The sequence below is a fragment of the Leptonotus elevatus genome, chromosome 9, assembly GCF_054856555.1.
Source record: "Leptonotus elevatus isolate MCC_2025b chromosome 9, RoL_Lele_1.0, whole genome shotgun sequence".
NCBI classification, from domain to species: domain Eukaryota; kingdom Metazoa; phylum Chordata; class Actinopteri; order Syngnathiformes; family Syngnathidae; genus Leptonotus; species Leptonotus elevatus.
This window is the reverse complement of record NC_141247.1, coordinates 20,807,398-20,822,949: the sequence shown is the minus strand read 5'-3', so window position 1 is coordinate 20,822,949 and position 15,552 is coordinate 20,807,398. Positions and strand designations below refer to the sequence as shown.

Genomic DNA, 15,552 nt, shown 5'->3' with positions numbered 1-15,552 from the left:
CATTCAGTACTGTATTCAGTGTCTTGGTCATCAAAAAAGTGTTTACATTTTGTTACTTAGGGAAAAGATTCTTGTCTCAGGCTTCAGTGACTCCAGTGTGTTTATTTTTGCATTTGGGTCAAAGTATAACATGAAAACAATGACGTAAGAGCGTTCCAATGACCACTCTTCCTTTTTTAGAAGACATATAAAGACGGCAACAACAAAAATAAATGCCCTTGTGATTACAGTTTTGCCAGATTGATAAAAAAAATCTTCCTTTTACATATATCTATATATATATATATAAAAAGTCAGATGTAAACAATGTGTACGTAAAAGCACAACTCAATCTAAACGCACCAGACACAAACAAACAAATATCAACAGGAGTTAAAAAAATAATTAAAAAAATTAAATGAGTGAGTGCGCCCCTCAGGCCTTAGCACCAAAATGAAATCCCAAGCATCAGTGCAGCTGTCTGGGATAGGAAAGCAATACTGTACCAGGGACAAGGCAATGTTGCGTTAAGAGTACAGTAGATGACATTAAGGGTCACTTGTCATCGTCATCCTCCTCGACGTCTTCATCGCCAGGTTCTTCCTCATCGTAATCATGCCAACTGCCATAAACATCTGTCTCCTCCTCCTCCTCCTCGGGGCTGTCTCCGTACTGTGGCTCATCTTCCACTAGCTCTATCTCTCCCTCGTCGTCATCTGCTTCATCATCATCATCATCATCATTATCATCATCATCATCCTTATCATCATCATTATTATCATCATCATCATCATCATTGTCCAAGTCTACCTCTAACCCAAACACCTCCCCTTCCTCCATCTCGCCATCCTCGCTGTGACCCTTGGAGGACGTCGGGCTGGAAAACGTTTTCTCGTCAGACTTGTCTGTGAGGCTTGACCCGCTGGAGGGAATGAAGCTTGAGGTAGCCGTTTTTGTGTTTATATAGAGACGAGGAGGAGGAGGAGGAGGAGGAAGAGGAGGAGGCGGCGGCGGCTTGTGAGGAGAACGTTCCGATCCTGGAACTGTACGGGATGCGGGTGGCGCAGCGACTGGCTTGGAGGCGGTCGCTTCGGGCACGTATTCGCGGATCTCGCCTGGTTCCAGGGGGTCGGGCCCGCAGGGGTCGTGCTCGTTGCAGGACAGCTTGCCATCCAGCTTGGAGATGAAGAGCATGCCATCGAGATGCGCTTTGCAGAATGAGCTGGGGCACATCTCACAGAAAGAAGTCGCCTCCCTGCCGCAGATGTCACATTGATGCCACGGACACTCCCATCGCCCTGGGATTCATATTACAGTCATTTATATACGTTGATTTGTTTTTGTTTTTGAATAGTCAAATGTACATTGGTGTGTATTTTGTACTTGCCTGCAGGTCTCTTGGCCAGGTTGAGGCAATCAGCGTGGTAGACCTTCGGGCAACCGGGTCTCTTACATGACACGATTTGGCCCCCGTCACCGCAGCTGAAACATTCATCCTCCCTCTGTTTGGTCACCTCCTGCTTGGTTTTCTTCTTCATGGCCCCTCGCCTCCTCCCTTCCTTCAGTTTCTCAGCTGGCGGCTGGTTCTGAACAAAGTAATATCGATTGATTACGTTTTTCCCCCCACCAGGGGTCAACAAGTCAACTTAGATATCTATTTTTTTCCCACAATGCCAAAAAAGGCAGAACTGAGTAGGGCTGCTCGATTATGGGAACAAATAAAAATCACGCTAATTTTGGCAATAATTGAAATCACAATTATTCAAACGATTATTTATTTTAAGACCAATTAAAAAAATAAATAGAAACACTATAATTATGTACATAAAATCCTTTATAATAATATATATTTTTAATAATAGTAGCATGTGCACTGTGCAGTACGACGATTTTTTGGGTACAAAACAAGAAAATGTTAAAACGTAAAAAACAAATAAAAAACATTAAGACAAATAAAATTCATTAAAACACTATAATTATGCAAGTTTTTTTTGGATGAAACAATTTATAAAATTTGTTATTTGAAAAAGGTGCAAATGTGTAAATTTAAACAACTCCAATAGACACACGTGAGATTTTGCGGGACACAATTTTGTTCTGAAATTTGACATTCAAAAGAAGAGTTGAGCACTTTAAAAACATGCACCGCTGTTTTCTTAAGACGAAACCCAAGAGCAGCAGATACAAAGATACCAGCAGAGGCCCCAGAATTGAACCTTGTGGAACACCACATGTTCCGTTATACACGTGAATTCATATTGCACATATTCATCCGACTGCTTGGAATTTTTACCTTGGGCCGAACGCCAAGGAATCCGCTGCAGTTGGGTGCTCCACATTTACAGGCGGTCTTGCCGTTGCCAAGACACTCGAGGTTGTAGTTGAAAGTTAGCTCCACACCTGAAAAGCACACCTTCTGTCAGTGCCGTAGTCACTCAAGTGCAAAGTACCGCAAGGGGTGAAACCTTTTGAGATGTCTTGCAGAGCAAAGAGTCCCACGCGGGTGTCTCCATTCACAGTCCACTTCTGAGTTTCACAATTTGGCTGGCAGCTGTGATTCATGAAGCGAGCCTGATTCCCTTTGGGTCCTGCATCGATGATTCGGTCCTGGGAGTCAAAGATGGAAAACTAACAAATCAACAGACAGCAGTGCCTCTACCCTCCACAAATGTACTTAGTCTTTAGATTAACCTTTGTGGCTACTGATGTCAGAATCTTACCTTGTCTAGTGTCAGCATGTAAAAATTACAGATGTCTTTTTCCTGAGCGTGTTTAATCCGGGCCCGACATTCTTCTTCATCGATCACCTCCCCCACATATTCGCTCACAAAAGCTCCCTGTGGAGAAGCACAACAGCGCATTAGTGAGAAGCTTGATCAGACAAAAAACGGTTGCGCAACATTTCGGACCCACCTTCTTGATGTCGGACACGCTGCGTAAACCCCAACCCCGCGACAGTGTCCTGAAAATCTCAACAATGGTGTACTGGCGTTTTGTGAAGGTCTGGTTCTGACAGCGCTCCCCCGCAGCGCAAACCTGAGGATGGCACTCGTACAACAGCATGCGATTGATGCACTCGGAATCCACGCCGCACGGGTTCTCGTCCGACGCCTTGCAGTTGCAGCGCGGGACCTCCGAGAGGTCAGCTGTGATGATCTGCACCTTCCCAATTGGCTTATTAACCTAAGGAGGCAAGACAAGGAGTTTTTAGTCACAATGAACTGCCGGTGACAAAGAAAACACACATTAGGAAAAAGCACCTTGATGTGTTTGTACGGCGGAGGTTTCTTATGAATCTTTTTGTCCTGCTGAAGCTGCTTCATTTCCTTTTCTTTTTGAAGCTCTTTGAACCGGTCTGCTGCATCAATCAGGGCTGTAAACAAAGACACCATTTTACTGATCAAATTCAAACAAAACGTCTTCTCGAAATGCACAAGAGCACAGCGTACCTTGTTTGTACACGGCGTCTGCCCCCTTGCCCATTTTCTCAATGTTGTGGGTGTCACCCTCCATGTAGGGGAACACACGGGCTTGGTAAGTCCAGACAAAATCCTTGGAGCCAAAAAACTGCACCGGGAACTCCCCGACCTCGTGTTTCATCCTCAAGATGTTATTCGGGACATCTTTGGTTAGACACACTTCGGCGGGCCACCACCTGCAGAGTTCAAGTTACAGTAGATCTTAATTTAGAAATGCACAGGCAGCATAGGTATAGTTTGTACATTAAATGTAGTGTAAATAAATGAGTGTTTGTTGAAAACTCTGAATTAAAAAATATTATACACGAGTCGTCCTGTTCAGTTTTAATTGGAATAAAAACATTTTTATTTTACTATTCAGTTGCTTAATAATGTGCTCCAAAGTCAAACGTTGTAACTTAAACAAATGCATATGATTACATGCGCAGACAGACCTATGTTTTTTTTTCAGGGCCAATAACAATACTGATTATTAGTAATTAAGGATAACTGATATTTGGAGGAGATATAAATTTTAATTTAAAGGGAAAATATGGGCATAAAAACAAACAAAAAAACAATCTCCAACTTTTTGAAAATGTTTTAAGTATTGAACAACTTTTCAGATTTGCAAAATGTTGGAGTTCTTTTTAAATATTAGACGGTAGTCATCATTGTTTTAAAATTCTAACAAAAACCATCAGCATGTCTTAAAAAGTTCAATCAAAACATAAGCAAGTAAATAACGCCCAAGTTTTCCAAAATGACTACTCAGTTTTAATTTCAAACAAAAAGAGAAGGTGCAGAGAAAATCCCTGGGTCAGCAACGTCTCTTATAAAGTTAACGGAATAAAAAAATAAAAAATAAAAAACATCTCTGCTGTTCCGTGCTACCTCTTCTACAGCTCATTCACTGCCAGAAAAAAGATTAAAAAAATAAAAAATACAAATCAATCTGGAAAGTGTATTTAATTTTTTCAAAACTTCTATCCAAATGCTGAACCTCACCTGTAGCGTCCCCATTTGACCCACAGTATGTCCTTGATCCGCGGCTTCTTCCCCGCCTTGCAATCATTGCAGAACCAGCTGCCTTGAGGCATCTCCATATTGAGACATTCCTGATGAAAAGCAGCAGGACAGGCTTCGCAGCAGAGCAGGCTGCCTCCTGCAAAATCGCAGCAAAAGCATTCAAACCGTTGAAGGGCTGATGCATTTTTTGGTGTGTCGCGACCTTTGCTGACTAAAGGCTGTTAAATCTGATTCTCGACTATGAGACGAAGGCTCTTAAAAGAAAACAAACTTGCATGGTCAAGTTAATCCATTAAAAGGGCATTCATTACCTTCCGAGCACACGAAGCACCAGCTAACATTGATGTGTTCATGGTTCTTGCAGCCCTTCCGAGGAGTGAAGTGGTTTGGACAGAGGAAACCGTTGTTGGCCAGCACGACGCTGCCAGCTGCCATGCAGTTGTCATTGGCATGGTAAGCCACAGGGCAGCGCACACAGCGAGCCAAGCGTCCTGCGGAGCATGAGAGCATAATTCAGAACTGACACATCTGAAAAAAGGTGTTATATTCATAGGTTTTTTTTGTTTGTTTTTTAACTTATTCACTCCCAGCCATTTTTACTGAAGCAACCCCCTTCGCTCCCGGCTGTTTTACTGGATTTGGACTGATTTTGCAAGGCCCACAGAATATTGTGTTCTATTGCTGTAAAAACATGGAACCTACCAAAAGAAAGATTAGAGTCTCTTCTTTCATCAGGAAAAAAAAAGTATATTTCCATCTGTTTCAGTTTTGCAGCAATTTGCATTAGAATATAGCTAAGTTTCATAATTATTCACAAATTTGCTTAGAACTGTGGGCTTGTTTTGCAACATGGCCCTAGTAGATCTCTTCCACTCTGCTGCCACCTGCTGGTTGTTTTTTGTAATAACTACCATTGCTTCAACCGTTTTGTGCAGTTGAGAGGCTGCATCAAATGCTCTAGCATACAAAACGTCTAAATACGACACTTGAGTTTTGAGGAATTTGGAAATCAGGATTTTCAAATAAAAAAATCCCCAAATCAGAAGCCAGCATTATGAAGCTTCTTACCTTTGGAGCTGCAAGCATTGAGAGGATTGGCGATGTGACACGACAGGCAAACGTGTAAGGGGCAGCGGAAGCTTTTGTTATGCCGCTGCGTGGCTGAGAAGGCCATGATGCAGTCAGCGTGATAGAACTTCCCGCACAACGGGATTATGCATCGCTTCACGCCATTACCAGACTTCTTACACACAAAGCATGTGTGAATACCTGAAATAGCAGCAAAAGGATTCATGAGCATTCAGGTTCATTTTCTTCAACACAAAGGCCGTCGTCGATGGACGGCGCTCTCACTTACCTGAGGTGCATTGTTGGCAGTGAAATTTTCCTTTGGGTGGCGCAGACAAACCAATACACTGCGGGTGAAAGGCTCCATAACAGTGGCCGTCACATACCAGGAGGTCTCCTGTCCTCTCACACACCTACATAAAAAGCATCAGAAAATTAAAGCCAAGCATTTCCACTGAAGAAGTACAGAATCGCCTTTTTCCTGTACACCAATTGGGAGGAGGACCTGAGCACCATCTCACCTGGCAGACATTCTCCTTAAAGGAACTCGCACCTATTTTCCCTTTACCGTCCACTTGGGAAGACGGGCTGTCTATCAAACTGGCATCAAGCATCTACGAAAATCAAGGCAGAATTTTCATCGATGCTAAAAAAAAAAAAAAAAAACAGACAGACACTTTGTATTTTGAACAAAGTCAATAAAATGATGTGATCACCTCCGATTTGAGACTTTCAGTGTCTGTGTTCTGTTTCTCTTCAGTGCTGCAGGGCGTCAACTTGGCCTTCTGCTCAGGGGACTTGGTTGGAGTGACAACATCTTCAGCCTCGGAGGGTGGGGGGGAAGTAACCGGTACGGGGGACGTGCTGGGTGAAGGTTTCTCTTTCTTTACAGGCGTTATGAAAAAAAAAAAAAGTCATTTTTTTCCCCTCAAGATTATTTAAACATCACAATGAATTTGGTAGTCGTCGTGACAAATACTGACCACATGTTCCTTAGGTTTGAGCTTTTGAGGTATCACAGTTTTCTTGACCAACACTTTTACTTCAGAGAAAACTTTTGGAGGGTATTTGGGCTCCTGTGTGAAAATACAGCAACATTAAAATAACCATGACACAAATCACAAGAGCTTCAAAGAAATGTTCTGGCCAACAAAAATGGTAGCCTAGTAGTGGTTTTACCCAACTTACCTCCTTCATTGAAGGACCCGACTCTTCTTCAATGGTACAATCCAACAACAACTTATGAGACAGCTTCCGAGGTCTTTTTCTTTCTGATGTTGAATCTGTAACCAGGGTCAAAATGATATCATCACGTGACATCCAGGAATGACATTTGGGATTGTTTAACAACTCGATACAAATACCAGATTTTGGAGGTAGATCAGCTTCTTCGGCTGCGATGGCGTTATGGGGGGGTATAGTTGGGGCTGGGGAGGTGGGCGGCCCTTCAGGGGGGCATTGATCCTGAGATTGACTATGTGCCTCTGGAGTTGGAGGCGTAGGGGGCGCTATTGAGGCTGGTGCTGTGGCGAGTGTCTCCGACGCGATGCTGAGATCCAGGACTGGCGACACATTTCCACTGGTATCGCTAAGAACCTGTGAGGCACACAAATGGGCTTAAAATAGTACATTTCTTTTTGGTTATGATTGTGGTGTCCTGTACGGGAGCGTAATGACTTTTACCGTATCGGAAGAGTCTAAGCTGTGTCTCGCGGATTTCTTTTTCGGGGCGAATATTTGTTCATATTCCTCGGTGGACTCCATGAGTCTTTTAGTTGGCTTGCGGAGGCGTTTGTTCTCAAAATGACCTGTGTGGACAAAAAAAAAAAAAAACCCTCTTCGATTCATTTTTAACTCATTCAAACCCAAAAACGTGTAAATACGTTTAATACATTGTCCTTCATTCCCCAAAACGTATTTATACGTTTTTTTTTTGTGTGCAAAAGCATACGGAAGGCTTTGATGCAGCTTCTGACATGAAGAGGTTGCTTAAAGCAATGGTAGTTACAAAAAAGGGCCAGCAGGTGGCAGCATAGTATAAGATATCAGCCAGGCCCATGTTGCGCCAAGTTTTTTTTTTTGCCAGTGAATGTGAATAATGATGAAACTTAGCTATATTTTAATGCTAATTTCTACAAAACGAAAACAGATACAAATAAATTTTTGTTCCTGATGAAAGAAGAGACTCTAATCTGTCTTTTGGTAGGTTCCATGTTTTTATAGCAATCAAACAATATTCTGAGGGGCCTTGCAAAATCCGTCAAAATCCAGTAAAACAGCCGGGAGCGAAGGGGGTTGCTTCAGTGAAAAGGGCTGGGAGTGAATGAGTGAACCGAGCATTAGTTCTCATCTTACCGGTTGCACTGCTTTCCTCAGAGAAGGAGGTATTGTCAGACAGCCTCTCATCTTCCAGATGAACATCTGGAGATGCTCTCGCGGCGTACGAGCCGTTGGTCTCGTTCTCCTCAACCATCTGCCAGCGCTTCTTTGGGGCGATGGGAGAGCCGGAGTTCTTTTCGAGGTAGGCGACGGGAGGATCAGATTCGGCTAAATCGGCGTGGCCGCTGACAAATTCCCTGCCGAAAGCCAAGTCGGCCATGTTGGACGAAAGGCCAGGTAACTCAAGTTTCAATTTGGCGGGAAGTCTCTGCTTTCGCCGTTGTTTGTCAGAGTTCTCACTCTGCGATGGGAAATATTCACAGTGGTAGGTGTCCGCTGACATGAGAACTTTCGTCCTCCACTTGGCTTTCGCTGTTGAAAATGTTCCCGGTTGTTCAACCTCCGCTTTCGTTCCTTGGCTCGACGTCGCAGCGGATCCGCTCAGCGGATCGCCACGTGAAGGTGAAGGAATGACTGAGGGCTCCTCCTTGATCAGCAGCGGCGGCGGCGGCACAGCCAGCGGCCTCCCCTCCTTTGCTCTCGTGTCATGAACGTCTTTGAGGAGCATGAGAAAGGTACTGAATTTTAAATTAGAATCGGGCCGAAAGGTGGCCGCCTGGGAGCCGCCGTTCTTGTCGACAAGAGACTTAAACGTGACTTCCTTCACATCCAGCGATGAAGATGGGGAGGAGGTGGAAGATGCCGAGCGGCCCGGGCTGACGTTCTCCGTCTTGACTCGAACGGGTTGCGTGAAGGCGCCCCTTCGCTTCACGCTAGGAGACGCTATTGTGCCAACGGCATTTTTTTTCTTGACCGGCTTCCTCGCACGCTTCTTTGGAGTGCTGTGGTTTACACGGGATGACTCATCGGCGATCGAGTGCCAACAGGGAGACGTTTCCATTTTGAACACAGCTGCATCAACGGGTTCGTTCGGATGACAATCGTCGGAAAGGGCTGCGATTTGCATTGCATCTGGGAGGTCAAGATGGCTGCCGAGCTGATTGACGGGCAGCTTTTTGATTGGACTGTGTGAAATGTCTTCATTGTCCATTAATCCCTGATTCTTACAGTCCAAAATGTCCATAAAAGCTGAATGATGCGAATCTGTTGAATACTGGGCTGTTTCTGTGGATATTGTTTTGACTGTGTCTAGTTCCCGAACTGGAGACACCGGTAGACGTTTTGGACAATGCAACACAGGAACCGATTCCAGATCCGCATAAGGTTCTTTTTTTGCCGCACGGCTTGCTGTACGAAGGTCCAGTGTGTCCGTGAAGACCGACCCGCCGACGATATGCCCAAATATGTCCGACAGGCATTTCTTTTTCTTTTTGTAAGTTCTGCTCTGATTGGACAGTGCTCCTGTTGGATCTTTGACAATGTGTTGCTCAATGTTTCGGGGAAGAGCATTGGGGGATAAGAGTTCACCAGCATCTTCGTAGAAAGTCTCCTGAGGTGGACTGTGGAGGGACTCCTCCATTTTGAGAGGCACCGCAGGCAAGCATTTGGCAGAGAGCAAATGCTCAGCTTCCATCACGCTGACTTCCCATGCGGACTGCAAACTTTTGGGTATCTGCGAAAGGTAGAAACGAGAGCGTGATATGACAGAAAATGCAATTTGTAAAAAAAAAAAAAGGGGGGGGGGGAATGACAGCGCGAAAGGCAAGGGAAAGAGAAAGAGAAAAAAGCCAAACCTTTGTAAACTTGTCTACTAAAATTTAAATAATTAACAAAATAAACGGACATTACATTCTTTTCATGTACATGGCAGGAATGATCAGTCCCATGTTCATCATTGTTGTTGTTTTTTGAATTAGCAATTTTCAATGAAAAAAAAAGTAATTGATTAGTTTGCTATGTTTTGGAGGGGGGGGGGGTCATACTTCAATTATCAGATTGCAAATATGAAATTGAAAAATATTGTAGTTTGATATAATGTTATCAAATTTATATAAAATATGATACATTAACTATTAAAATCAAATTCTGTCCAGTGGGCCATTTTCAATGACACATTTTTTTATCCAAGCCTATTTTTTCCCCCCGGTTGAATAATAATAAATAAATAAATTGTCTCTATCATTTTTCAACCTAAATGGGAACCGACCATTTTGATGTTAACTCTCTTTCTTCGGCCACACCAATCGGCAAAAATGTTGTGGAAATCCGTTTCAGTAGGTTTTTCCTGTTATGCTGCTCCAAAACGTAAGTCACGTTTTCACCAAGTGCAACAGTTGATTTGGAGTGTCGGTTTGCGTTTCTTTACTGGATGCGTAGGCGGGATGGCAACCAGCCGTGTCGGCTACGACGCAAATAGGATAACATCAACAAAAATAAACGTGACAGGGCAGTGATGTGTACTGACTAATCGACTTTTCTACGCCGCAATGGCAATTAAATCAAGATGTCGACAAGTTGCTGTTACTTTTTTGGGGATAATACGTTTTTTTAGTCTAAATATGGAATTCTGGTTAATATTGCGTTAGTGGAATAGGAGTTAAGCAGCAAAATCCAGCCGTTTTTATCCTTCACAGGGGGCGGCCATTTTGTCACTAGCTGTCGACTGAAGATGACATCAATGTTGCTCGGGTCTCAGGTAACAACCAATCACAGCGCAGCTTCAGAAAACAGGTGAGCTGTGATTGGTCGTTGCCTGAGCCCTGAGAAACATTGATGTCACCTTCAGTCGAGAGCAAGGGGCAAAATGGCCGCCCCCTGCGAAGGATAAAAACTGCTGGATTTTGCTGATATGTAATATGAATCAGAATGTCATGTTTGGACTAGTGAGGTCACATAGAACATAGTATTGCCAAGAAATGTTTAAGATTGACTTCCACTTTAAGGCTTGAAGAGGAAGCTTGAACGAAATGCAAAGTCACACTTGGCTTAACTGATTTGAATTGTTTTCTATTTCTAAATGTGTAGCTTTGGTAAGTGACGGAGAAAAAGTGATGGGGGGGGGGGGGGAAGACAGGCAGGATCTTAATTTTCGCACACCACTGTGTTGCATAATTTACCATGTACTTGTAGTCTTTCTCCTTCTGCTTCCCTCTCGGTCTAAGCATGGGCAGGTCATCAAACTGATAGCCCCCCTTGAAAGGAATAACGGCCTTCCCCGGGACCCAGGCGCAGTCGACCATCTCGCCAATCGTCCCCAGGAAGTACATGCGACAGGGGCGAGGACTGGACACTGCAACAAAAACAGGACGACGGGATGAAACGCGACCACGACGTCGTCGTCCGAGGTTTGTGCGCTCTTGACGAAAAGCTTACGTTTCATCTTGGTGTGGAGGCCCGACTGAGGCTCGCGGAGAACTCGGCAGGGCCACCAGGGCCGCCTGTTAAATTTTGCCCACACCAACTCGCCTTCCGCATGTTGCACTGATGGAGGAGGTCTTGTGTGTTGACTTTTGGACTAAGTGAGAGAATTACAGCAAGATATTTATAAATCAGGTGAAAGACACATTTGACTAACAAAAACAAGTAATGCAAGAGATTTGGGAAAGTCTCAGGACTGGAGTCGCGAAGGACGCAATGCACTTGAAATCCAAAATACAACATTTTCCTTTCAGTCCGACGTACTTGCTTAGCTTTCTCCAACACGCCTTATTTACTTATCTTGTATTGAGGAAAGAGTATGTGTGGCGTCTGTTTATGTGCCGTTGCTTCTTTTCGTCGTCACAATACTGCATACACAGTAAATTCTGTAGAGTAAATTTGACTCCAAACAGAGTCAAGTTTACACTTGGAAGAGAGTAAAATATTCAGAGTAAATTCAGATGAGAGAATTTGCCTGTCCCATGAAAAAAAAAAAAAGATTGAAAATGTTTTTCGCTGGGAAATTCTAGGAGAGATTTTGACTGCATCATGATGATGAGGATGATGATGAGGATGATGATGAGGATGAAGATGAAACAAGTGTGGAGGAATGAACTCATGACCTTACGCTTGGGAGACTGCCACTGCTACTATTTGCTTGCATCCAAAAGGAGAGCAAAATCAAAATAGACCTTTTTAAAAATGTTAAAATAACTACTCTAATAAAGTTTGTTTCATCCAAAAGGAACTTGTATAATTATAGTGTTTCATAGTTGTGTGTGTGTGTGTGGTTTTTTTTTACATTTAAACATGTTCTTGTTTTGTACCAAAAAATAAATGATCGTCCTAAAGCTGATTTCAATTACTACCAAAATAATCGTGATGAATATTTTCTTCATAATCGAGCAGCCCGAGCTCAACATGTAGTGTTTTTTTTTTACTCTCTTCCAAGTGTAGATTTTACTCTGTTTAGAGTGAGACCAAATATCTACAGAATCCACTGTCTATTAGAAGAAGCTGACCGCATCTGAGCAGTAAATATCGCCGTACATCTGGAGTCGAGATAAGCCCCTCCCACACACCATGGAGACGTTTGCAAAAACTGAAAAGAAGTTGGAAGGCCTGATTAAATTAAAAGTGTACACAGTGTAAATAATAATAATAATAATAATAATAATAATAATAATAATAATAATAATAATATGTGGACAAGAAACACTCAAACGAAGCCTTTGTTTCCCTGAGCTGCCAAAGGAAGAATCTGCAGTGTTAGCAACTCACATCAGAGTTGCTGCCAGACGGCGAAAGAAACCCAGGATCAGCAGAAGCAAGTTCCCCGTCATTTTCCGATTCCTCGTCCATGCTCCATCCGTCTCTCATGGTGATGTCTGGCAGCGCGCTGGGACTCAGAGTGGGGTTCAGTTCCGAAATGGTTTTCGACATCAAGTTAAAAACCGTAGGTTTGTGTGCCCTTTTGTCCGAGCCCGAGATGTTTGAGGCTCGAGAGTTTGTCACAGAGTGCTCCCAAGTCTGGTGGTAGGGATTGAAGGCGTCGCTCCGTTTGTACGCCGCGTGCTCGTGTTGCTGCTGCCTTGTGTCGCTGTCAAACAACGTAGTGCCAAAATGCAGGTAGCCGTTTGAGGTGGGGGAATAACACTCGAGGCTGTCCAGACTGTGAGGGGGGAAGCCGTTCCTGGCGTAGGGTGGCTGAGATTCAAAGGCGGTATCGTCGCACGGCGAGGGAGGCAGCAGGACAGACGGCGGCTCAAAGTCATCGTGCAACTGGTTCCGAGCATGGAGGTCAACCTTCTTGACCACGGCGTTAAAGTCCCGCAGCGTCTTTAGGGGGCTGTAACAGTTGGACGCTGACGGCTGCTCCGACCCGAGCTTGGCCATGCCGCACTGCCTTCCGTAGTTGGCGCCCGCGAAGCCATTGCGGGGCCTCGGCTCCGGCTGGCCGGTGGAGCCAAACGCTGAGCGGAAAGCCGGTCTGTATGACTGACTCATGTTGTCATGGCTCGCCCCTGAAAAAGAGGAGGGGGAAAAAGGCGGTTTTCGATCTTATCCAGTTTCATTTATATATATATATATTTTTTTTTCTTGAACATAGGGCTAGTTCTAACTTATGGCAAAAAATGTCGCTGCATTAGGTCATTACGATTTTGCGTTTGATTAGTATCATGAGATGTAATGATATATTATTCCTTTATTTGACTGTATTAATATTACAGATGGGCTGACTGTAAAACTAAACTGCCCTTATAGAGTGTAAAGTAAAATACAGTACTTATAAACCTGGGCAATAAATCATGAAATCAAGGTGCATGAAAATAAATACACTCTTCTTCTGTTTTATTCAAATCTGTTGTAATATCCAATGTTATTGTGAGTTGTATTTTTTTTGCACAAGTGGAGCAGAATGCTAGATGGGTGGTTTACAAGGACATGTTTACAATAGTTACTAACTACTTAATTGTGGCATTTAAGCAAGTTATACACAAACTATCAATTGCTTTTGGGGTACAAGCTATAAATGTTAAGATTACATTAAAATCTGTATACATTATTGTTGTATGACCATTTTGCACAGGATTTATGTTTGAATAAATCAAACCTTTAAATAAATGCATGTTAGTAAATTATTACTTTGACTAAAATCGTAATCGTCGAGAATGACTAAAAAACATCAAGATATTATTTTCGGCCATATCGCCTAGCCTTAAAAAGAGGGTTCGTGAGTAAACAAACAGTACATACTCATATTGGTATCGAACATCCATATCCAAAAACATTCGTGTTAGGTCAATTACATTTTTACACAGGTGCCTTTTGCCCAAAGTAATATGTATAAAAAAAGTATTGATATTCATAATAAATGTGTTTTAAAATAGCCGTGAGAGGACTTGCTAAAAAAAAAAAAACCTGGAGCTGGCCTCTGATTGTAAAGTGTTTTCCCCACTCCTGATTTCGAGAAGAGTTGTCATTGCTTGGCCTCGACACAGTAGGCGGGTCACAACAAAAAAGCCAACTTGTGCGTGACACATTTCATTCATGAAAATCCAACTCGATCGTGCTACTTGGATTGACTGCTGAGGGGCCATAAGCTATGGCGGAGGAGTCAATGGAGGAGGCTGTGGCAGGAAGGAGGTGGTGACACTCAACCAGCACACAAACACACAAATAGGGGAGACAAGACATGGGACGCTACAAACAACTCACAAAAAAATCAAACACGTGTAACAAGGGGGGAGAAAAACTCACCATGTGCTGGTCGGTCACTATGAAACCAACAACGGACGCGTGATTATGAGGCACAAAGCAAGTGTTAGTGCGCAGATGTGCACAAATCCCAGCAGCGGTCCCCGAGTAGGCCGAGGCAAGGCGCTCATTCTCTGCACCGGCCCTCTTCGCGAACTGCCACTGGAGGAACACAAAGTAGCACTTCTGAGAAACACAAAGCGAGCTCCATAACGACGAGCTCGTGTCGGCGGTTCCCCCCTCTGGCACTCCTGCTAGCTTATTGACTACATGGTACCCGCCTGGTTGGCCTCCGGTTTGTGTTAAAACAAGCCCAGGGAGCGAGCGAGTGTGTTGGTGAGCTGCAGCCAATCGGCACCGCCACACAACCCCCCCCCCCCCCCCCCCCCCCCACACACACACACACACAGTCAGTCAAGTCAGTCAGCTCGCATTCGCAGGCCGTGACACCCCAACCTCCCCGAGCGCGCGCACGCGCAATAATGTGAACTATTATGACACGAAACCGACATATGAGTCATTAAACGAATTAATGAATGGCCATTTAACCCCACGCGAGTTCCTAAAAGATGGGGGCCCGTGGCGCGTGGAATACACCCCAGTACGGTACAACAAACAGCGGCCGCCATGTTGCTTTCTCAGACCGACGGGAAGAGGAGCGAGGCCGCTTGGGAACAAATGCGACCACAACAAAAACCGACACGAAACACTCACAAATGACCAACTTTGACTTGGATAAAGCTGTTTGTCTTCCATTTTGTCTTTACGTACGCGCAAAGCAAAGGGCAGTGGGCGCCGCTTCTAACTTTGCAGTGCCAAAAGACTGCGGGCCACAAGATCAGACAAAAACAGTCCGGCTGTACACAGCACATTTACTTACCTCGTATTAGATTTGAGATTTTAACCCAAAATCGGCATATTTTAGTCACGTTTCAGTGGAAGAATCATCTGGAAACACAAGTACTTGTTCACTCTCTTCTCTTGCAGCACCGTTTAAACCCGTAATGTCGCTCTTTATTAAATCTCAGCTCATCTCAAGATAACCACGTCGTGTTAGCTATTA

General features: G+C 43.9%; 1 protein-coding gene across 2 annotated transcripts; it reads right to left on the bottom strand.

The window, feature by feature from the left end:
• Window positions 1-82: 82 nt before the first annotated feature.
• Window positions 83-15,481, bottom strand: LOC147168751 (histone-lysine N-methyltransferase, H3 lysine-36 specific-like). 2 transcript variants are annotated; one of them, XM_086084468.1, is made up of 24 exons: window positions 15,370-15,481; window positions 14,493-14,651; window positions 12,513-13,255; window positions 11,187-11,328; window positions 10,931-11,103; window positions 7,890-9,486; window positions 7,218-7,342; window positions 6,899-7,130; window positions 6,723-6,817; window positions 6,518-6,610; window positions 6,251-6,418; window positions 6,056-6,148; window positions 5,824-5,947; window positions 5,535-5,735; window positions 4,778-4,957; window positions 4,446-4,602; window positions 3,429-3,634; window positions 3,240-3,352; window positions 2,893-3,162; window positions 2,700-2,816; window positions 2,445-2,586; window positions 2,273-2,379; window positions 1,367-1,565; window positions 83-1,277 (listed from the first exon to the last, which is right to left on the bottom strand). In XM_086084468.1, the coding sequence occupies exons 3-24, from the start codon at window positions 13,236-13,238 to the stop codon at window positions 535-537; spliced, it is 6,003 nt and encodes a 2,000-aa protein (XP_085940594.1). In that variant the 5' UTR covers window positions 13,239-13,255; window positions 14,493-14,651; window positions 15,370-15,481; the 3' UTR covers window positions 83-534. The 2 variants fall into 2 exon arrangements, with proteins under 2 accessions (XP_085940594.1, XP_085940593.1); XM_086084467.1 differs by lacking the exon at window positions 15,370-15,481 and having other exon boundaries at window positions 14,493-14,840.
• Window positions 15,482-15,552: the final 71 nt, after the last annotated feature.

Excerpts from the sequence above, each read along its gene's own strand:
- LOC147168751 (XM_086084468.1), bottom strand. The coding sequence starts at position 13,238 with ATGAGTCAGTCATACAGACCGGCTTTCCGCTCAGCGTTTGGCTCCACC. Across the intron at positions 7,343-7,889 it reads TGAGGAAAGCAGTGCAACCG|GTCATTTTGAGAACAAACGC; the intron begins GTAAGATGAGAA and ends TTGTCCACACAG. Across the intron at positions 2,587-2,699 it reads ACATGCTGACACTAGACAAG|GACCGAATCATCGATGCAGG; the intron begins GTAAGATTCTGA and ends TTTGACTCCCAG.